At 34.6% G+C, this 22,893-nt stretch overlaps 2 protein-coding genes across 6 annotated transcripts in view; one reads left to right on the top strand and one right to left on the bottom strand.

The window, feature by feature from the left end:
- LOC123714704 overlaps window positions 1-12,356 on the top strand; it is a 39,961-nt gene extending 27,605 nt beyond the window's left edge. The window contains exons 1-10 of one of the 2 annotated variants that reach the window (XM_045669097.1): window positions 1,362-1,396; window positions 6,426-6,817; window positions 7,038-7,198; window positions 7,399-7,600; window positions 9,612-9,706; window positions 9,829-10,070; window positions 10,150-10,394; window positions 10,536-10,785; window positions 10,873-11,043; window positions 11,134-12,356. In XM_045669097.1, coding sequence (XP_045525053.1) covers window positions 6,426-6,817; window positions 7,038-7,198; window positions 7,399-7,600; window positions 9,612-9,706; window positions 9,829-10,070; window positions 10,150-10,394; window positions 10,536-10,785; window positions 10,873-11,043; window positions 11,134-11,634 — 2,259 coding nt within the window. In that variant the 5' untranslated portion in view covers window positions 1,362-1,396 and the 3' untranslated portion in view covers window positions 11,635-12,356. Of the gene's footprint in view, window positions 1-1,361; window positions 1,397-6,425; window positions 6,818-7,037; window positions 7,199-7,398; window positions 7,601-9,611; window positions 9,707-9,828; window positions 10,071-10,149; window positions 10,395-10,535; window positions 10,786-10,872; window positions 11,044-11,133 lie in introns of those variants that run through there. The other variant, XM_045669096.1, reaches the window with a different exon arrangement.
- Window positions 1-22,893, bottom strand: part of LOC123714705 (autophagy-related protein 16) — a 162,111-nt gene that overhangs the window by 131,478 nt on the left and 7,740 nt on the right. For 3 of the 4 annotated variants that reach the window (XM_045669098.1, XM_045669100.1, XM_045669101.1), the window contains 2 exons: window positions 22,359-22,464; window positions 20,917-21,062 (listed from right to left, as the gene is read on the bottom strand). In XM_045669098.1, the coding sequence (XP_045525054.1) occupies window positions 20,917-21,062; window positions 22,359-22,464 (252 nt within the window). The remainder of the gene's footprint in view (window positions 1-20,916; window positions 21,063-22,358; window positions 22,465-22,893) is intronic. The other variant, XM_045669099.1, reaches the window with a different exon arrangement.

Here is a 22,893-nt window from a genome sequence, read left to right as displayed (position 1 = left end):
ATATTTTTTTTGTTGGTACGGTTACGTCCTTCTTTTCTTTTGTCTTTTTTTATATTTACATTTGAAGTCCTTTAGTTTTTATATTATCAAAATTCTGACTCTTTTTTTCTAACATTATGTGACAGATGAAAGTTTTTTTTCACGTTGCACATATTATTTGAGAACTCATAAATTAAATAATTTAAAAATTTACTTATAGCCTATTAATGTAAGAAATTTCGTTATTGTAGTCGCATTACAATAGGTACATAGGTAATTATAATGTAGGATTGTATCATTGACGCCCTTAGTAATTAGAAAGTCCCAGTCAAGTCACTTTGTTGTAACTAGCTTGACGATTAAGTAGGAACAAATTTCCATACTCGAGAATTGGTATTGCTGTGTTCCGACCTCTGCAGACGCAATAATTGAGCATAGAAATCAAATTACCGATGATTGATGTTTCCGTTATAACTCGAAGCCACAAGTATCCCACCGGCTAAGCAGACCGTATCATATTCTTAGAAGAAATTCGACAACACGTCCCAAACTGAATCTAATAATAGGCCGCTGTGAAATTATTTAATTGAATCAAATTGAATTTCCAAGTTGATTGTGAACAGATAGGTCAACTGTGATTATAGAGTACATTATATTAAGAATTTCGTAATAGTAGTAGAACACATGAATTTCAATACTAAACCGCAAAGTACAACATACACAAATCAATCTATCTGCCAACAGGCATACATCCGCAATTTTACGAGTTAAGCAATATAAAACCATTAGGTGTAATAAATGCCCGCTCGGCTTACGTATATGACATTTTACAACGCACTTTGAAATATCACTCAAGCGTTTAGAGTCCGCTTCATAAGCAATTGAAATGCCTGCGGCTGACTCTTCGTTGTTCCTGTCTAATATTTGAGAAGTTTATGACAATTCTTAATAATATGTTATTTAGATTCTTTGAGAAAGTAGGTCAACTAAAATAAATTTAATAATTTCTATAATAATATATTTAATAGCAAAGTAGTAAATCTTGGCCGCAAGTTGTAATTGCAAGATCCATAAGTGTTGAGTCAGGGTACAACAGCGACCTTGAGAACTGAACTCTAAACCACACAGGATCAGAGTTATAAGTAAATTCGCAACAAATAAAACACAGCAACGATCATATTGAATAAATAGACATTAATTTATGTTCATCCGTTACAATGAAATATTCTTGATTTCCCATTGCAATACATAAATAAAATGTACGTGCGTCTCACTGAACGTGCCGCCTCAGGCACGTAAGCGCTTCCATTATAAACTTTTATTGCTTTATTTCATCTGAAGTGAAAATCGTCGTTGATTTAAAGTAATATTTCCTACTAACTTGTGTAACGTCAATCAAACAAGTGTTAACTGACATGTAAGTTTTTTATTAACAGTTTTAGTTATTTTCATGTAAATTAAAAAACGTTAGTATTATAGAGTTTAGATCTCACCTAGTTCTGGTTCTTACCACAAACAATTTAGATTTAGATTCAATTAAAATATAATTTAATAATTTAATATAACAGTGAAATTTAGTGATACAATTGGTCGGTGTTACGTTTATAAGTTAGTTAAAGAAATAGTCCTGTAACTAAATTTAGATTTTTAAAACATACCTTGGACTAATTGTAACCTAAATATTTAAAACTCTGCACATTTTTAGTTAAAAATCCAAATAGATGAAAACCTTTTTGCATATCCGGTTTAATTCACAAATAGATAACCTCGAATGCATTGGAATTTTTAATTGGAAATAAATTATAGAACAATAGAATAGTTATAACTGTCCTTGATCATTATTATTGTTGATTCATACTTTGACATGAAATATTTCATCATTATTATGAAGATTTTCATTTCATTATGAGCTACAATTATTTTAAAAAACATGTGTGTGTACTTATGTACACGCGTTAGAAGTTATACTTCTTTGGCGTTACAAGAAAAAAATCTGTTTGATTTTTTTATCTTTCGCCTTTTTTACCTTCGTAGAAAAAAGGTATTTTATACATTGATAGTTTTATTATAACACATTAGCTAATTAAATAAAGTTTATTAAAATATCACAAAAACAATATTTCTACATAATGAAAGAAATAGACATTCTTTATTTTAAAATGTTGACTAACTTCAGAGTGACGGATTTTTGTGACGCGCGCGCATTTAAAAATTTACTTTGGTAATTTCTGCTTAACTCGCCAAAAGAAAATAACTTCAAAAAGGTATATGGACAGAATTGTATCATATTTTCCGCGCTCCATGAGTTCCATAGACACGTTAACATAATAATGTCTATGATGCGCGAATTATTTCATACTTTTTTGTGTTAAAAGTTTTGAAATAGAAACCTTAAAATAAATTGATTTCAAATAAACCAGCGGTCTGGAAAAACAGCGTAACAAGTGCAAAGAAACCGAATAGGTCAATCTGCGCAATTCAAAGAAAGCGACATAAAAGACGGATGCACTGTGCACCCAAAACCTAGTTTCTATTAAAGCCGCCATGAACAATACGAAATTATAGCGTTTAGAATCTTCTACTTGAATGAGTTAGCGAGATTAATCGTGGAGAAAACTAGACAGGTTTTTACGGTGGTCATTTGTGATTGTAGGCTTTGTGTACCTGTCGTTAATAGTTATTTCTGGATTTTCTGTGTTGCTCAAGGTACTATTACTCCTTTGAAACACCACTACTGTTCACTATGAAAACTCTTTCACCGCATTGAAAATGTTTTAAAATGGTCCAAAAATTAGACTTTTATGCCAAATTGCATATTAAAGGAAGCTTATATTGATTCAACATAATTTTTTTTGAACAAAAATCTTCACAAAAACTACTAAATGTTAATATTGTAAGCAGATCGATATGAAGATTACGGAAAATCTAGGAAAATGTACTACATTGCAATTTAGCAAAGATGTTTTACGTTTAACACGACATTGGTATGTCTGTTGTTTAAGCTTATCTAAATTGAACGCTTTAAGTAATCGTGCGCGAGTTCGTAGGCGGTGGCTGTGATACATTGATCGACCCTTAGAGTTGCAATAGCCATTTAATGTTTAGACATGAGACGAAGACGCCTTTTATAATTCTAAAATCATGAAAAATTAGTATTTTGTTTTCGTAAACTTCTAACACTATCTAACGATTCTGAAAAGAATTTCAAACGTTATATACTAGAGAAGTTTTAAATACCATACTCGTCAAACTACCAGGCATAGCAAACTGGTAAGGAGATATCGCGATCCAGTATTGAGCCTTACGACCTCCGATGCGATCAACCCACTGACCCGGGAGGATTATCGAGGCTAAACATGTTACAGACGTTTCTTATCGTCATTATATTACCAGACATTTATGGAATTTACATTTATGAAGAAAACATAAGCAGGAAATGAGAATGTATGAGAAACTGGAAGATATTGTGTCACTGGTAAGCTGCGAATTATGTTTTTGATTAAATGGTTAAAGTACGGCGTTGTGGTCAGCCACAACTTCATGCCTTGCCTTTTCATTTATCTTATAATTACTTCTTTTGTGAATAAAATTTCAACTTGAAAAATATAATATTACGTTCTATTACAAGCGTTATAGCTTTGTGTTATCAGAAAATTAATAAGCGTATACTATGTGGAACAAGCTGCCCACTTAAGTATTTAAAAAGAGCGAACTAATTCTTGAAAAGCCGGCAACGCATTTGCGAACCTCCTGGCAGTCTGAGTGCCATGGTATCACTTAACATCAGGTGAGTCTCCTGCCCGTTTAGTTTAAAAAGTGTACATTTATAGAAATGATCAAGCCCTATCGTACAGTAAACCAAACATTCACACAGTTCATCAAAGTGAGTAATAAATTACATATCTTCGACACCTGTCTTCACCTGCACATTAATAAGGCGGGTTCGCAATTCCATCATGTCATCATAATGTTATCTCAGGCTTATTAAGAGCAACAAATAAGAACCTCATTCAATGTAAATGAGTGTGCTACTGTGGTTGTAAATGGTTAAATTTAGACGCAGGTTATCAACTTCCATTGTTGACAGTTCTATGCCAGTATAGAGTATTATGAATATGAATTGGTACTCAAGACGTTTTTATATTTTTTCCTTTACACACGCCAGTCATTACGCCACACAATTTATGTATTTATACAGGCAATCTAAGATGAAAATTTTACTAGATTCAATAAATGCCAGATCTAAACTAGATTAGAAGGCGCATAACAGATTGAGGTCTTTAAAGGTCTAGCAAGAAATCAGCCAATATCCATAGTGTGCCAACCAGTACTAGTATGGTGAAACGTAAATAGCAGGTTGGAGGCATCCGCCTCATTCAATGCGGCTGACCCCATCTGATCACAGCTCGGGGCTAGCATACATTCGCAAGTGATATCGAACACAATAGCCCTACTAAAAACCCTTTAAGGGTCTCTCTAATAGACGTTAGATAGTCTTAATATAATTTCTGTTATTGAATACAAATACGTATAATACACGATTCGCTTACAGCGAACACGATTAACGAGCATTAGAATAATTTTAATTAGGCCACCGAAAGATAATTAAATTCTGATATTATTTTATATGAAGCAAACGGGCACATGTTATAATTTAATAGAGTAAAATTATCTCAATTCGTGATCGCAAGTGCGTTGCCGGCCTTTAAATAATTGGTACGCTCTTTATTGATAAATATAACCATTTTAAAACTTCGTTTGATGTACGCGCGCTTCATTAATTTCTCAATTTCCGCTTGAATTAAACAAATATGATACGTATAATCCCGTCCAATATGAGAACCATATCAAACATTGGACCATAAATCGTAATTTACATGACAGTACAAATAGAAATTCATACAAAACATATACGTTATACGTCATAGTTGAATCCCGCACCGTGTCTAACTAAATTGTATTACATTCCTAGTAATCTTCAAGGCGGTTACGGGTTTTATGAAGTAAAGCAAATAGTCGTGTTTTTGCTTCACATCTATTATGCTAATGTTATAATGCCACCCACTTTTATTGTCAATATTCATTATTTAGGTATCATTTCAAATGTAAATGGTCATGTTCGACACCTTTTAAGTTTTTTATGGCTTAAACACATAATCCTAACACTTATAAGTGATGTTTAGCTTATAATTAGATACATATTATCGAACGCATCCTTTTTGTCATACAAAAGAAATACATGTATTGTATCTATAATTCCACCATTACTCTATACAAATATAAAATACAATTGAAAAAGTTTTAGTTGTAGATTTATGCAGGTTGTTAAGAGTACAAATTTCTACAACGTCTAGAAGCGGTTCAAAGACGGTTCGCTAGCCGTAAATAAATCATTATTTTTCAATATGTAATACCGCTATGTATAGTTAAGTAGAAGCTCGTTATTGAGGTTCAACAATAGGTTCAATGGAATCGATTTGCGGAGCATGCTACAAAAACTACTTTTGTATAGGAGATGTTTTCAGACCTCTCCATAATTCAATTTTGGAATAGTTTGTGTTCTCGGAATTACTTGCTACCAAGCAGTAGCAATCATAAACTTTTGGTAAATAGATCCCAGCTTTTCATTAAGTTTATACAACTTCAAACAAAGCCTAGTTATGTGTTACAAGATATTTCATTCGTTAATTTGTTAAGTAAAAAGTTTTTGTATGAATGGTGTTATTTAAGATGCAAACGTGAATAGCATTTGTAATAGGTTAAGAAATAATTACTTTTAACGAAGGATAATTAACATTAATTTTCAATCAAAATGTGTGCATTTTTTACTAAAAACACGGTACTACTGACCATTGTGGACAGCACTTTAATGTGTACCGTTGCTACATTGTGAGACTAAGCGTAACAGCGTACAAAAACTTGCTCTAATAAGCGCTTTACAATTCTCACACAAATACATTATTGCCTTCAAAATGGTTATCAATTACCGTTCTCTACGTGTTAATTAAAACAATCATGAAACAAAACGAGGTCACATTCTAATTAAATATCGAATGTGAAAGCTTTTGGCCGATTTTTCGTAACGAGTACAGTTACTTTTCGGTTTTTTAAATAACAGCAGAGTTCATGAAGGATATTAATATACGCCATATTAAGCTCTAATTACTTTGAAAGACGATTATAATGTTAACGCCCCTAGATTGAGATCGTAATTGTTTTACGTTCATTCTCACAGTTAAGACCAGGTTACGGAATAATCTACGTAGTGTCTTAATTATACAAAATAACAATACTGAGAAAATAGTCCAGGCAAAAAGCTCAACAGTATCCGCAGAATTTAAATGAGTAACGTGTTTATTTTATGGTATAAGTAATCCTTACAATTAGATCACATCATTAAGAATTAACTAAAAAATCCTGAATAACATTTTATTTTTTTGTTACAGATGTTGCCACGGTCCTTATCGAGAGGAACAATGCGGATTTTAATTAGTTTCGCGATATTAATGTGCGCTGTGGAGGCCGCAAAGAAGTTCGAAGGGACTTTAAGATCGGCGGCCGATGCACCGCCTCAGGACAATCTTGCCATAGAATCAGAATCTCCCGAACCATCGGTGGTAGACGCTCCCCAAGAGTATAAGAATCCCGGCGCTCCACCACCTGAAAAAGTTGAAGACGATCCCATTGAAGAAGAAGAAGATGAACAACCGGCACCTGTACCAGAGACAGCAGCCGGAATTCCACCATCCGCACCCAGTGGAATATCTGCTCCATCGGCACCTGCGAACTCTCTCGAAGAATGTGATTCCGAAATGATTGGATTTGAACTAGTCACTGGGTAAAATCATACACTATATTATTACAGAGAAACGTAAAATGACGCCAATTCGATTAAGTTGCTCCTATCATTTAACTGTCTGCAATATAACTCCTGATAGTCCATTTCGCGTTAGACATAAAATAAAAATAAATTGCATTTAAAACTTATTTCACGACAAGAATAAACTTTTGATTAGTATAATTATGCATCATCTTAAATCTTATCTTTATTCCCGCAGGTACGTTTTCTCAGCGCCATCACACATTCTAGACGACATCCCTGGAACTTTAATGTTGACAGATTGTTTAGAACAGTGTCAAACGAATGACACTTGCCGCGCTGTGAACTACGAGACAGGCTTGTGCGTTCTCTTTAGCTCTGATGCTGACCAATTACCAGGTACTTGTTTTATATAATTTTTTTAGTAATTGAAAAAACAATTTGTATGTATTATACTCTCATATTCAGCAAAAGGCAGACATTGCTGAATGCGGAGATTCTATATAAAATAGGATTTTATAAGTAATGTAGTTAATCTAAATGTAAGTAGCAGTATCAAGTCCACTTTTTACAAAACTAATTAAGATATTTTCTTTTAGGTGCACTAACGAAATCGCAATTCCCTGTATTTACGATCTACGCCCAAAAATCTTGTCTTGGTGTTAAGCCGTGTGAGCGGGCTTGGTGCTTTGACCGTGTGCGTGGCTACCACCTCAAAGGCCGCGGCAAGAAAACACACACAGTCAGCTCTAGGCAGATGTGCCTTGACCTCTGCTTGGGAGAAAATGAGTTTGTATGCAGGTATGTAATTGACTTTCCATTAATATAAAATTGCAATGAAAAAACTAAAATCATAATAATGTACCAAGTTTGTTCAAAGGCCTGCGAGGACATATACTAAATGTTCATAATTCACACTGTACTAGTATTCTTGCCATCGCATTGCATAGAAAAGGTCATAACATCTTCATTGAATACTGTTACTTATTTGTATTCCCTTCGACGAGGAAGTGAAAATGCTTAGATTCCGCGAATAAGTAAGATTTATATTGTGTTGTTTCTGAAGCGTATTCAATTGAATAGGGCAGAAACAGTTCTGTTCCATTATTGTGGTTATGTACATTGCTTTAAAATCTAATAGCGTCGATTATTTCTTGTTTATTGTGAGTGCAACAACTTTATACTATATTCGGTTTATGCTGCGAAAAAACACAATTTTTACGCTGCTTATATGGTAAAAAATGATGTTCATCTATAGTATGTTTTTATTGTTGCTAATTAAAGGATATTTTTAATAAACTAGCATCCAGATAAGGTAGGGTCTTATCAAGATATTTTACTCGTTTGATTTCTAGATGTCCAATCATTCTTATTGCGTGGAACTTTAATTAAATCTACTGTAATATTGATGTAACGTCGATAGAAATTACATAGGGTAAAAGGAAATGAGTGCATACATTCTATAGATACACGGGCAGTACATATGATTACGATCCAGTAGAGACGATAAATCCGTTTTACGATCATGCTCCCATGTTCGACTTTATAAGTTTTAACCCTTCCAAACGAAACCTTATTATGCCACTCAACTGCTCCATATCAATTAAATCTTCCCATAAGAGTCTTAACAGACATGATACATTTATGGCGATAAAGTTTATCTGATGAAAAGCTATGCAATAAGAATTAAATTATAATTACTTGTATAATTGAACTTGATACTCGTCTTGTATAATAAAAATTGTTCTGTTAATGCTCGTTAATTTTGCACTAAAACATAAAACGAACGTTATAAGCACGAACATTCTTAGGTGTAAATGAATAATGTACGATTAGTCAAGCAACCCGCACCAGAGCTCATCGCGATTCGACAGTCACGACAAATATTCGTTTTCGCTAGAGGATGCTTAACGTCCCAGTGTGGGAGAGGATTGCCCTATCACTTCCTACTTTCACAATACAATAAGCGATAAACCGAATACCCCTCGCCTTATTGAAAGACCTACATCTCGTGCCAAGTGGAATTTATACGATGAATCCATAAATGTCACAATATCACGTCCTAGATTTACTATGAACTTTGAAAAGGTAGCAAGGAGGTTAACTCTTGTGATAGAACATTTAAACGGGATCAATTATAAATACGATTTAAGCTTAATCGGCTAAAGTTTATAAATAAAATCAGTATAGATACTCTTTGATGATAAAGAAGATATGCAGCCACAGGGAATTTACAAGGCGTGTGTTCTGTTCGATGTAGCTTAGTTTAAAAGGATGTATTGGCACAGGTTAGACCGAGGGTCATATGATTAGGATCGATTGTAAATCAAGAGAAAATATTGATACAGATGAACATGCGATAATATTGTCCTTGGGTGGTCACTATAAAGTAATAAAGGCTATAGAGGTCACAGTTACATAAGTAACACCGTGGAGCGACTTGCAATAAAACCAGTCGAGCCATATGCGTTTAAGCAAACCCTAACATTATGGACTGCCAGTAACATGATTTAATGACTTTTGTTAGAAACTATAACAACGCTCATAATGGCTTACAGATATGCATGAGTCTCTAGCTCTTTATACTTAAGTAACGTTGTGCTACGCTTATTCACTAGGCATATCGTTTTGTGTTATAATTGACTTGTTATCGAGTTACCATATAACAAGTTCATAAACCACAAGTAGATATAGTCGTTAAAGCATACGAGCGAATAAAAGGTGTCACTGGATGAGGTTAACTCTGAGAAAGTTCACACGGATATACAAAAAGAATAGAACGCCTTTTAAAGAACTTATTACTTTGTTATAGATCAGCGAACTACAACAACAAAACAGGCGAGTGTGTTCTATCAAACATGGATCGGATTACTTTGGGCGGCACCAATGCTTTCCAGCCGAATGAAGGTGCGTACAAAAAAATTAATTACAACTTTCATACAAGTTGAGCTTTAATTTAATACGGTTGAAAGTTACAACCATGTCTTCACATTCATGTTCCCTTTTCAAATATCGATTTCCTTTTACAGATACTGACTATTTAGAGAACAACTGTGTAGAAGAGCCAACGAAACTTTGCGAGTTCAAAAAAATGAGTGGCCGTATTCTTAAGACAGTCGATTCTGTATATCAAGACGTGCAGACTGTAGAAGAATGTCGTGAACTATGCTTAAATTCACCTTTCCGTTGTCACTCATATGATCATGGCGATACTGGTGATCATGTATGCCGACTCTCTCACCACTCCAAAGCAACTCTTGCTGATATTCAGGTTTTTATATTTGGTATAGAAGTTTATTAACATTATGAAGACACGTCGGATACCATATTAAAATTATTTACCTATTTAGGATCCGTACCTTGAAGTACCAGAAGCCGCCACATACGAACTGTCTTCCTGCTATAACGTATCCATCGACTGCCGAGCTGGCGACATGGTCGCCAAAATTCAAACGTCAAAACTTTTCGACGGCAAAATTTACGCTAAAGGAAGCCCTAACTCTTGTGTTGTTGATGTGAAACAGAGTTTGGAATTCGAGTTGCATATGGGTTACAACAACATTGAGTGTAACGTTAAACAAAACGGACTTGGCAGGTAATTCTCATCTTAATAGTAGTATTATCTTGAACACTTCTAACTCTAGCATATTACCGGCGGATACTTCTAGGTTGTTATCATATTTAGGTGGGATTATTCTTCGAGTGCGAGTTAGTAAATACTTATCATTTGTTACAGATATCTCAATGACGTCGTAATTCAGCATCACGACACGATCGTCACCTCTTCTGATCTCGGATTAGCCGTGACTTGTCAGTATGATTTAACAAATAAGACCGTTGCTAATGAAGTGGATCTTGGAATTCACGGCGATATTCAGACTGGTCTGTCCGAGGAGGTCATTGTCGACTCACCGAATGTAGCAATGAAGATTACCGACAGAAGCGGAGATGACACCATTGTTTCTGCCGAAGTTGGAGATCCCTTGGTAAACACAGACGCTAAAGTTATTTCTGTATTGGAATACTACGCTATTAATATAAATCATGATACTAAATTTACTTTTTTGTTTTAGGCGCTCAAGTTTGAGATCATGGATCCCAACTCGCCTTTCGAAATCTTTGTACGAGAGCTGGTTGCTATGGACGGTGTCGATTCCAGTGAAATCACCCTCATCGATAGCGACGGTTGCCCCACTGATCATTTCATCATGGGACCTCTGTTCAAGTCTACATCAACCGGAAAGGTACAGTTAAAATCAAATTTAATCCAGTCAGATGGCCTCAAATGTATTGATTGGTATGTAGAATAAAATGCTTATATTTAATCTTTTCAGATACTTTTGTCCAACTTCGATGCATTCAAGTTCCCATCTTCTGAGGTTGTCCAATTCCGTGCTTTGGTGACACCATGCATGCCTACTTGTGAACCAGTTCAATGTGATGGTGGACCAAATGAATTACGATCCGTTATGTCTTACGGACGTAGGAAGAGGCGTTCCACTTCAGCTGCCCCCACTGACGATATGCTTCTGGTACAAACCATTCAAATCACAGACAAATTCGGTTTCGACAAACAACGAGCTAAGAATGTCACAGAAGATTCCGTGTACGTCAGGGAGACCGATGTTACTTGTGTAAACGCATCTGGGGCTATGTTAGCAGCTGCTGCATTCATTGCTGCACAACTAGTCGTACTTGCTGCATGGACCTGCAGTTGGCAGAGGAGACGCGCTGCCGCCAAAGCTGCAGAGTTACTCCCAGGTCCCAATGCCCCTTCATCTCTTTGCAAAGTCTACGACCCTAGTTTCTCCCGAGCACACCAGAGGCACTTCTGAGTTATTATATGAATGTCAACGTAACAGCGTTTGCAATAGTAGTATATTTGTAGCTTAAATACCCCCGTCGAGTCTTGGCTCAGAAAAACTTTCGAGTGAAGACCTGCGATAGCGGTTATTAATGATAGGAGCGAATCTAAAAACGAAATAGATTTGCGCGACATAGAGACGGGGACGATCACTGAAGCGTTTGTGATAGAGGATGAATGATAAGAGGATAGTGTGTTAAATGCGTGATTGTTCTGAATGTGAGCGCTTGCTTGTCCCCATCCCTGAAGTCGACAGCGGGGCAATGGTCGTAGTCGTTATCGAGACGACGTCGCTCATTCGTTCACAATACGTCCGAAAGTCCACATGAATTATAATATGTATTGTACCATATTTTTCGATGTAGTGTAAGAGTGTTTTCACGATAGTTTTAAGTAAAAGTAACATTTTTGTACCTTTTAAGTAGATAATCGATGAAGCGACCAAGTCAAGAAACGATACGAAAACTATCATAGTTCCGATACAAGTAATTTATTCCTAGGATAGTTTGTCTTTTACTTAATTTATGTTCAACTACGAATTATACCTATTATATAAATCTTAAATGTTAACAAAATGTTGCTTACCTATAATAAAATGTGCTATTTTCTATATTTAGTGAACCGATAGTATTTTTATGGATATTAGTGCCTTATTATGAATTTATTTCAAATAATATTAAGTACCAGTTTCAACCGTCCAAATTGTCGAAATAGTACAGCGAAATAAATTTATAAAGAAATATTATTTTATTTTATTTAATATCCTTGAAACTAACCTAACAGACCAAAAAGAAAAACAGTTATTCTTTACTTGAAAATTTTCTTATACCAAATTCCAAGAGAATTGAAATTACAACCACAACTTTTGATTATGTAAATGGTCCGTAGTCTAGCTACGGCGTAGCGCTACAAAGACTAAAGCAAAGTTCTAAACAATTACTTTATTATGTTTGCAAAAGCATTTACTATCAATCAATATCACTTCAAAACATAAAAGATAAAAACTCATTATTCTGAAAGCCTATATTATATTCCATGCTTAATGCATCATATCTTCCTCAACCTTATTAATATATGACATTATATAAAGTGTATATATAATCCAGAAGCTCTTGTTAATTACTACATATATAATTAAATATATATAACGCTTTAATATTTTAAATATTGATTTTGTGCTTGGTACAGAACAGAGATAATACAGTATACGATAAATAAAACTTTATTCATGGTAGAAATGGTTGTGACAAAATTGATCTAACGCCCATTTTTTTGCAAATGTCGCAATATTTTTGAAGTCAAACTGCTTTAAAGGCGTTGGAAAAAAAATACCGTCACATTTTTCCGTTACGCGCCATCATTTTCTTGTTCCTACCACGGTCGATTCGAAGAGATACGAAGCCATTAATAACAAAAATATATAATAACGATAACAATGATAGTAATAATTATATTAAAATTAATGAAATTCTGTATTAATCTTAGATTAATAAGGTAAAATGAAATAATACATATAAGTATTCATGCCTATGATAATAAAAGCCTTATGTTAAACTTTATTTAACCAATTTTTGTGGAGTTGCATATATTAGATCATTTTTCGAAAAAATCCGGTCATAAAGAATAATCACTTCATACGTCTGTACACTAGTACACGCACACATGTTTTTAAATTAAGTACGTATTGATTTATAAACCTTAATTTGCGCATTAAGTGCTTTCGCATCGTGGCAACACGTGATGCAGCTAAAAGTATTTGATTACGAGTTTAAAGGCAATTTGAAGACGAGATAATCGAATAAATATCTTGAGAAAGATCACGCGTGAAGTTGCACACGTCACGTCAGCATCCGTGCCCGCGATCAGATCAACGCGGACGGCACGCGACTACGACAGCCTTTTAGCAGTTGAAAAGGACTTAAATGTACACGTATTCTTGGACATACAGAACTGACTCTTTCAACTCTTACAATAGGGTCTTTATATATCGCTCAACAAAGACACTATATATACCAAGTCAGACGTTGCACTCTGTAGAAACGCGTCGCCAGTTGTCTATTACCGAGCAGAAAGTGTTCAATTCTCGAATGGTTTTAAAGATGCGAGTACGCTTTGTTTCGTTATCTGCCATCGTATTCACACCGGTAAATTGAGAACCAGGTCGGTTGTTAGTTTATTACTGTTTATAAAAAAAACTCCCGAATTTCCTAAACGAGTCAGCTCGAACTACCACCCAAAAATACAAACAAGCGGTGTTACTCATTAAATTTTACAGACAAATTACACACGTCTTAAATCCAAAAACTTCCAATCAAAAAAAAACAAACAAATAACTATGTAATTGTAAATTATCTGAACCATTCTCGAATCTAAAACACACATCAAAATCGTTCTAGTCATTTAGGAGTTTAATTACAAACACGATTTCATATATCTAAAAAACCAAAGGCATCAAAGTGTCAAAAATCATAATGTTTCGAAGCTAGAAACAATTTATAATGACAAATTAAATATTTTACGAGTTTTAGCTTGAAAAATGAACAACAATTTATTTTAATTCTAGGTATATAAGGCCACCGTATCAAAGATATCTGACGACTGAGAACTTTTTATGAATTCCTTTGCATCCCGTTCCTAGATCCTTCCATTCGATTATAATTTGAATAATTCTTATATAAGATCCGCAGCGGCTAACTAGAACATTGATAGTTATCAATTAAAATCCGAATCTCGCTAACAATCTCTTATCATAATATATTCACCGCATTGAAAATGTGAAGCACACAGGGAATGGTAATAAGAAGAATACGGTAAATGTAACATGTGTGTGACTCCGTGATAAGTTAACAGTTAAACAATAAAACCACTGAATACTGATGAAACCGTAAATAAGTTGTTTCATGAAATATTCATTCGTTGATGAGACAGAGACAACGTTTATAAGACAATTTATGGAACTTTGAAGTATTCAAAGTTCAGAGAACTTGTCGATATGGGCTTTGATAAATCTGTCCGATTCCATTCAATAAATAATTAGATTACATCTTGCAGGCGTATCGGATATGATATATTACAACTAGCTTACTATTTATAAAGGAACAACCACACGTTATTTAAATGTAACTTGGCTTAATACGTAGGATTATCACAACATTTATTAGAACATAAAATTAGGAAGTCATTCTTGCTTTCACATGGATCTTATGAACATCGTCACGTATATTAAACACAGTTAGTTATATTAGTTTCCACAGAATTAAGTACGAGTTCGAGTGCGAAGATTAAAATATATATTTATATATATATATATGCGTATGTAAATAATTCGAATTAATTAATAGGATGAAATAAATATTTTTTATAGAACAGGGGCAACCAAAGGGCAGGAGGCTCACCTGAACCTAACTGAATGTCCATGTGTGTCCAGTGGCCCATAGACTGTCCAATGTCTCTATGCCAGAGGGTGGACAAATGTATTGCCGTTCTTTTAAGAATCGCTGCGCTATTTTCTTGAAGGACCCTAAGTCGAATTGGTTCGAAAATACTTCAGTGGGCAGCTGGTTCCACAGTGGTGGTGCACGGTAAAATTTTAGTCTGCCTCGACGTCCGTCCGTACAATAAAGGATTTCATATAAAAAAATATTATAGTACTGACACGGTAGACAAGTCAATGAACCGTTTCATTGCAGGTTATGATCGCAATTTGACATAACACGATGCTAGTTGATTTGCTGATGCGCGTAGAAATTCCCGTACTTGTCAGATATTGAAAGAGAGAGTGCGTCGATAATACAAATACAATGAGCTCATAGTAAAATGCCCCAACGTCCGTACATGGTCGAATCATGTTTATCGAAGCCATTTCATTGTTTAAGCGCATGACTTTGCAATAGCACAACATTGATCGCAGATGTTACCATTCAGGCACAGGTAGGCAAATCAAAGAGTTGCAATATTTGGTAGTACTTTTAGTTTCAAAGCGATTCTATTGTTGTGTAAATGTCTTTAAACTTTTCAATGTGAACTAGGGCACACTTTCTCCGGGATGAAAATGAGGTTACTTATAATGGATGTGGACAATACACATCGTGGCTATTCTCAGTTGCTAACGACGGTCAATGAGGGGACTTATTTTTTGAGATACGATCTTATCAGCGACGCGACATCGCGGCTTAAAACGGCAGAATGTAATTTTGGGCAATTTATATAACATTTACTTCTAAATGCAAGGCATCTTACAAATACAGTTAAGTTTAAGTTAAAGATCAGTTTGTACTAACTGATCTGAAATTATCGTGATTCATATGCTCTTTCTTTTTCAATAAAAAAAATGGACATATGGTCCTTTTTAATCTAAATAACTGACGTCTTAATCTTAAATGGTTAAATGGAAGAGATCGCTCAAAAGCGGTAAGGCCGCCAGTTGCCCTGGTTTTTATTCAATTAAATCAATTGTATTATATTTCTGTACATGCAACCAAGTGTTAATAAATAAAGAATAAAATACGTTTTATTCAATTATTATTAGAATTTTCAGTTAAAGATAATATATAAGTATAAAGCATCTTATGTATATGTCAATGTTACTGTTAGCACATTAGTAGCCTCGGTCACAAGGGTTATAAAATAAATATAGTTTAAAGATATGATTTCAAGCGGTAGAAGTAGAGAAGGAAAACATCATGAGGAAACCAGCGTGTAGGGCACAGCTTATTAAGAAAAATAAATGATCATGAAATCTGTTAGCGCGTCGTTAGTTTAGTTTATTAACTTTGGTTATAGGTGCAGATCACAACGCTTTACTCCTTCATATAACAATCTTTTTGTACGTGTTTGAGAATCTGCACAAATTAGCATGCATATTGACTTGTAAACAGAATTTAATAGTACACATTAATTTCTCTTTGTCCATATCATCAGTTAAGAGCACAGTTGTACAATGGAATAAGTAAGGTCTAATTTTACAGCTCGATAACCTGCTATCAGGTCGTGATGAGAGAAATTCTCTGAAATTAACGTTCCAACATACAATGTATGGAAAACATGGTGGTGCAAGTAATGCCAGCCAGTAGCAGTGTAATGACAAAAATTGATAGTGTCAGTGCTGAGGGCGTATCAACAAATCTGTTAGCAGATTGTAAATCACCGAGGAATGTACCGAGCCGGTGCGTTCACGATGCATCGATTTTGGTTTATTATTATGGCGATTACTCGCTCTCGGTTACGGGAATTCGTTGTGTAATTTGTGTTTGCATCAGAATCATCCTGAGCGATCGTGGTCACGCAGACCCAATGCGAAATCAAACACGGAAACTATAATTCTATAACCTGGAATAGCAGATCTATTTGATCAAGACAATCTTCCCTTACGAGATTGATACGAGATTGGTATTTATTTTCTTTCGAACATATTTGTTAAGTATTACATACTATAAATAGATGGCATGGATTGCACTGTAACGAATGGGCGGAAATTAGAATTTGAAATGAGAACGAATAGTTTTAACCAATGAGCGGAAGTGATAATTTGAAATAAGAATGATCGACTATCGATATAATCACGTAAACCAGTGTTCAAAGTGGGTGGGACCAGGTTCATTTGTCACGGTTATTGAACCGCATTATCATTTACTAGTTGACTGACAGTTCCTTATTTGCAAAACGGGATTAAACAGGTAAGGCACAGGCGGGACACCCCGATCAATCACCCTAATACATATTGTGAACGTTGATACAAACGATTTGTTACTGAAACCAATTTGAATATTGTTTTCAATCAGACACCGGATTTGAATTTCATTAATAAACAATATTGATGTCTGAGCTATTGTTTACAGCTATTTGATTACAGCTATTCTTATAAAACTTGATATTATATTGAAGCAAATACTTGTTAGAAAAAGCACTATAAAATGGGTTGCTCACAGGCGTGACATGAAAAGCAAACATAGAGGCTTCCCCAAGTTTAGTATCTATAGTGAATATTAATTATCCTTATGTGTTTTTTATCATTTGGCAAATTCTTTCCTCATGCTATTTGAAATAAAAACCAATGTCGAATGTAAAGGTTCAAGGTTATTGTTAAGAGTTGCTTGTTATTAAAATCCTTTTATCATTCTAAACATACACAACAATTTGCTAACAATATTTGTTAGACACAGAAATAGTACCACGAATATTCACGTAAACTGTCGGAAGTGATCGGTCGGGATCACGAAGTGAACCAGCCAACGCGCGCTAACAATGCGCTAATAGGCAACTTGCACGCTGCCACGCCTCCGTTCAACAATATCATCCACGTAGGTATACATATTGTTACACAATCAATCATTTTTCTCGCAATTTTGATGATTACAAACTACCTGGGCATTTTCACGTCGAATCTCGACATTATAGAGCCATTTTGTAAATCATAGGTTCATATAATAGGGATAATCTCTTTGAAATAACCATTTTGAACTGAAAAAAATGTAGTGTTTGTTTCTTTCCGTAAACACGACAATGTGCTATATCTTATATGTTTATATATATTGGTATAGGAATCAATATTTTTAACAGAGAATCAAAACAGGGTCCACCACGCAACATATTTACATTATGATGTATATCAATAGTATATGTTGCAGTATTAACCACTATCGTCGCCACTTCTGTTTTATCTACGAATAACAACACGTTCAGAAAGGCTGACGTACAAAAAATTTAGGCAGCACACGTATGTGCAACTAAAAAGGTTCGCTTTCTAAATATATTCGTATTTGACCAAATGCTTTAATTCAATACCACACGGCCTAATGACAATCACATTCATCTACTTAAAATCAGGACTGAATACGGCCGCAAATTATTTCGGACCCAATTTTAACAACAGCCTCCTTCTTGAGATACGAGATATAGTAGTGGACTTGTTCCAAGTACGCCTGCGAAGGCGTTTGATAGATGGACTTTAATAATTTAATAATAAAAGTTGTATATTCTCACCCAAAAGACATTTTTTAATGAACGTATATTATTTGGTCGCAATGCAAGTGTATGCAGTAATAGGCCTGTCCTATTCTTAGATAAATATGTAGAACACAACTGTTGGTTAATTCAAACGTGTCTGTGTCTTCATTTACATGTGTATAATTTCCTGTCTCTCATTTTACCACTGTGGTAACTGTGGTATACTGTGGTAAAATGAGTACTCTCAGACATAGATGAAGACTAGTGCGGTATGTGCAAACAAACAATGGTCAATTAGTATCAAAGTAAGTATGATATACAAACGTACTATTTTCCCTACAAATATTATTATGATCCATATATCATTTTATTCATAAGAAATTATGATCTTGAAAGTTCATTGGACCGTACTTCAAAGGTCGATAAAAACTCGAACATAACTATTATAAATTATTGATACACTACCATTTACGTACAATAAAGTTCAAGAATAAATTTGTAATTTATTATATTCCATCTTTAACAATGACAACTTTGATAAAAAAAACTTATAATTCACAACTGTGTAACATATCTATTATTTTTATTAATAAACAGTTATTTCTATAAATAACTGACACCGCGAAAGCATAGCATTTGTGTTCGTGGGAATGGAAGGCTTAAAAAATTTCAATGACACAGAAGTGTTCCTGTCGCCATTTCTGCTGTCCATATAAGTATTTATCCTCCTCATTGTGATGGAAATAAATATTTGCGGAATGTAATTCATTAGAACACTAGAAATTAGGATGACATGGTATTAATAAATCACTATTTTACAGTCTTGATTATAAAATGACAAAAATTATAGCCATTTACAACAACTAAATCAGCAAACCAGTTTAAAATGAAGTAGTTTAGGTTTGGAGATTTTTGGTTCAAAATAATACTCAGTGATGAAAAATGACTCAGTGGACAGAAATTCTAAGAGCTTTTTCCGAGTTGTGTTAACGAGTTGTATGCTTAATAATTTAATATTATATTTTTATTTCTCTCGGTTTGTTATATTTCTACCTTGATGAATCGCGATATCGCAGGCGACTTGATTTCGAGGAAGTTTTCTGGATCTAGTTAACTTCTTCTTATCTGGTACACCCTTGACAGAGCGGTCGTGATGTATGCTATGTAGTAGTGGTATTAGAAGGGGCGCTTCACGACGTTTCGCCATGGTTGCCTATTGGAGGTCATCCTGCTACACTCATTGAGTGTACCTCCTACGGCATACATGATCTGGTCAGTCCAACGCGTGGGTGACCTTCCCCTCTATCTATCTATCTATCTATCTTCTCTATGATCTAGTTAGTAGGATCTAGTTAACGCTGCGCCTGATTCGTAATTCATTTAATTAACACACTGATATTGTGTTTGATTGTCCTCGTTTTAATATATGTCACGTTTGTGAGCATAAATGAAAAATATATATAAAACTAATCGTATAAAAGTACATCAGAGTAATAAGACTGATTTAGTTTTTGTTGAATAATTATAATTTAGTTCATTTAGAAACAGAAATTTAATATAATAAGTTTTAATAAAAAATAAATGAAATAATTGTCATTAGCGCCATCTATAATTTTATAACAAAATTTTCTTAAATCATGGAGGTAGTAGGGTTTCTGAACTGCTCCTTTGCTAGGAATTTGTTTAGAATAATCATAAATATTTTATGGATACATAAACAGCACAGTGATAATTATATACTTAAAATATAAGTTTGTCCTTATCACAGCTATTATAATAATTCATATGGGCAATGGTCACTGACTGCTATAAAGAACTCGACAGGACATGTTATTTAAATAATGCGTTGATAACCCTTAAATAAAAACAACCAAAGACGCTACTTCAGTTCTTGAACTTAGATTTCTGTGATCGTGATCTCTTTATTTAATAGACATTTAGGGGATTCTTTGCCTTATACCTTATTTTTAGGTCTAAAGCAAGCCTCACAATGTTTTTGTTTCACCATACAAGCGAATGTGAAATGCACACAAAAAAGTCCAATGGTACACCGCCGAGATCCGTACACGAACACACCCAAGCCACTAGGCCAACACTGTTATAACCGTTAAAGCTCTATTTAAACTGACTTGCGTAAACGAAGACGTTCTTTATACCTTCAGTATAACATACATTTATGAATTAAAAACCTATTTACCACCTAAAGCCCAAGAATATACGACATATTATTTTTTTAAATAACTAGCAACATTAGCTCTAACAAATATTAATTATTGAATGAATTTGTATGCTAATGGAAAGTACTTACCCTTAATCGTTGGTCACCAACAGTCCACACCCGACTCGCGAAGTCATTCGAAGCTCCGACAATGAAGGCACCAGTTGAATCGAAGTCCACTGACATCACACCAGCATTTGATCCGACAAGGGTACCTCTGTTTTCTGATGTACCTACTAAAAAAAAACTCTATGACTAGCTGTTAGGTGGGTAAAGATACTCTGAAGAGAGGTCGTAGGTAACCCTGGCTGCGCAATATTGAACTTAGCATTTTATGTAAGTATTTTTACATGTACCTCGGTAAGCCTACTTGGGTAAGCAAATTGGGACGTGTATCTCGCTCTTATATAGATAATATTATGTTTCTCATGTAAATAAAATATACTTTTGTCATGAGAAATAAATATCTTTAAACATAAACATAAGCCCCCAGTTCTATAAAAAGAAATTCACTTGGAAACGAAAAACATCGACAAGAAAACCGGCAGCCTTGAACACAATGCAACGGCGTGTGTCAGGCACAGAAGACTACTACTTGCATAAAGATTTTTTTTATCACGAAACAGATACAAAATTCTGTGGCCAAGAAAGTTGTAGCTATTTCTTTATTATGTTTTTCTTCACCGTAAGTGTTTTGCGCAGTTAAACAGACAAGTCCATTGATGCACAGCCAGAGTTTGAATCTACGACATCAGGGATGACAATCGCGCAATACTAGGTGTATTACCAGAAGATTTAATATCATTTATTAAATGAATGACATTAGATCCGTGACGACGTTTTTAAAGTGACATTGAAGCATTGTTTGACAAACTTTTACTTAATATACGACACTAACGGAGCGGATTTTCCAATCGATGGCAATTATCTAATTGTTAATCTAAACCATTATCGAAGGCACTAGAACACACAAAAAAATCATCAAACTCATTTAGGATGCGAAACAATCACGCTCAGAAGATATATCTAATTGTTTATGTAATATTTACTGTCAAAATATTATTGTTTGTTTTCTTTTAATAACTCTCAGTTGGTATTTCAATCCTAACTTCTATTAGATCTTGTATGTATATGTATACTTATATATATATTACATTTCAGAATGTAAATATATATATGTAACAAGAAGGCAGGCAGCTCATCTGATGTTAAGTGACACAATCAACAATCACAAAGGCTCGTACGTCGCCGGTCTTTTAAGATTTGGTGCGCTCTTTTCTTGAAGGATCCTCACTTGAATTGGTTCAGAAATATTTGGCCTGAAAGCTCTGTTGCACACATAGTGATGGTGCGCAGCAAAACCTGCGCTAGGAAACGCTCAGCTGTGGGACGTGGATATTACTTTCTTTCCTTACTTTGAAAAATAAAACAAAACAAAACCACCGAGTCTATCGTTGTAAAATAATAAATCCTCTTTTCAAAACTGCCATTGCCAATAGTTCAAAAAGCTTCAAATAAGATGAAATTCTTACATTTAGACACATCCCATAATTTAACTTTCCTATCAGCTCCGCCTGTAGCAACAATCCTATCAGTTGGACTCCACTTAACAGCGTTGACTTCGCCATCATGAGCATCCTGAAATTAATAAAGAAATAATAAGAATTTCGTATCTTAAAGTATTGATGGCGCGATAGACAAAACATCCATCTATTAATAACTGGCTGGAAAGAACCACATGCTTAACGATTACGACCTTATAGGTCGAAACTAAACGCGAAATATAACTGCCGAATTTCAAAATCGATATTATTATTACTTATAGGTAAGTCAAAATTCTCGACGACTCTAGCGTAGGAGCGTTCAAGTATTACGTCACGCAATTTTTGGAGATTCTTGACCCCCCCCCCCCATGAAACGCCGCCGTAACGTTTTCTGTATCCAAAAGAAAACGTTACCTAAAAGTTACCATTACGAGGTGTAAAGTACTGGAAAGTAATAAACCGGCTAAAATATTAACAACAAATTAACGCGTAATTCAATCCCCGCCCCGCATCGTAACGTTTT

The sequence above is a fragment of the Pieris brassicae genome, chromosome 9, assembly GCF_905147105.1.
Source record: "Pieris brassicae chromosome 9, ilPieBrab1.1, whole genome shotgun sequence".
NCBI lineage: Eukaryota > Metazoa > Arthropoda > Insecta > Lepidoptera > Pieridae > Pieris > Pieris brassicae.
The sequence above is the reverse complement of the archived record's forward strand: the minus strand, read 5'-3'. Positions and strand labels throughout refer to the sequence as shown.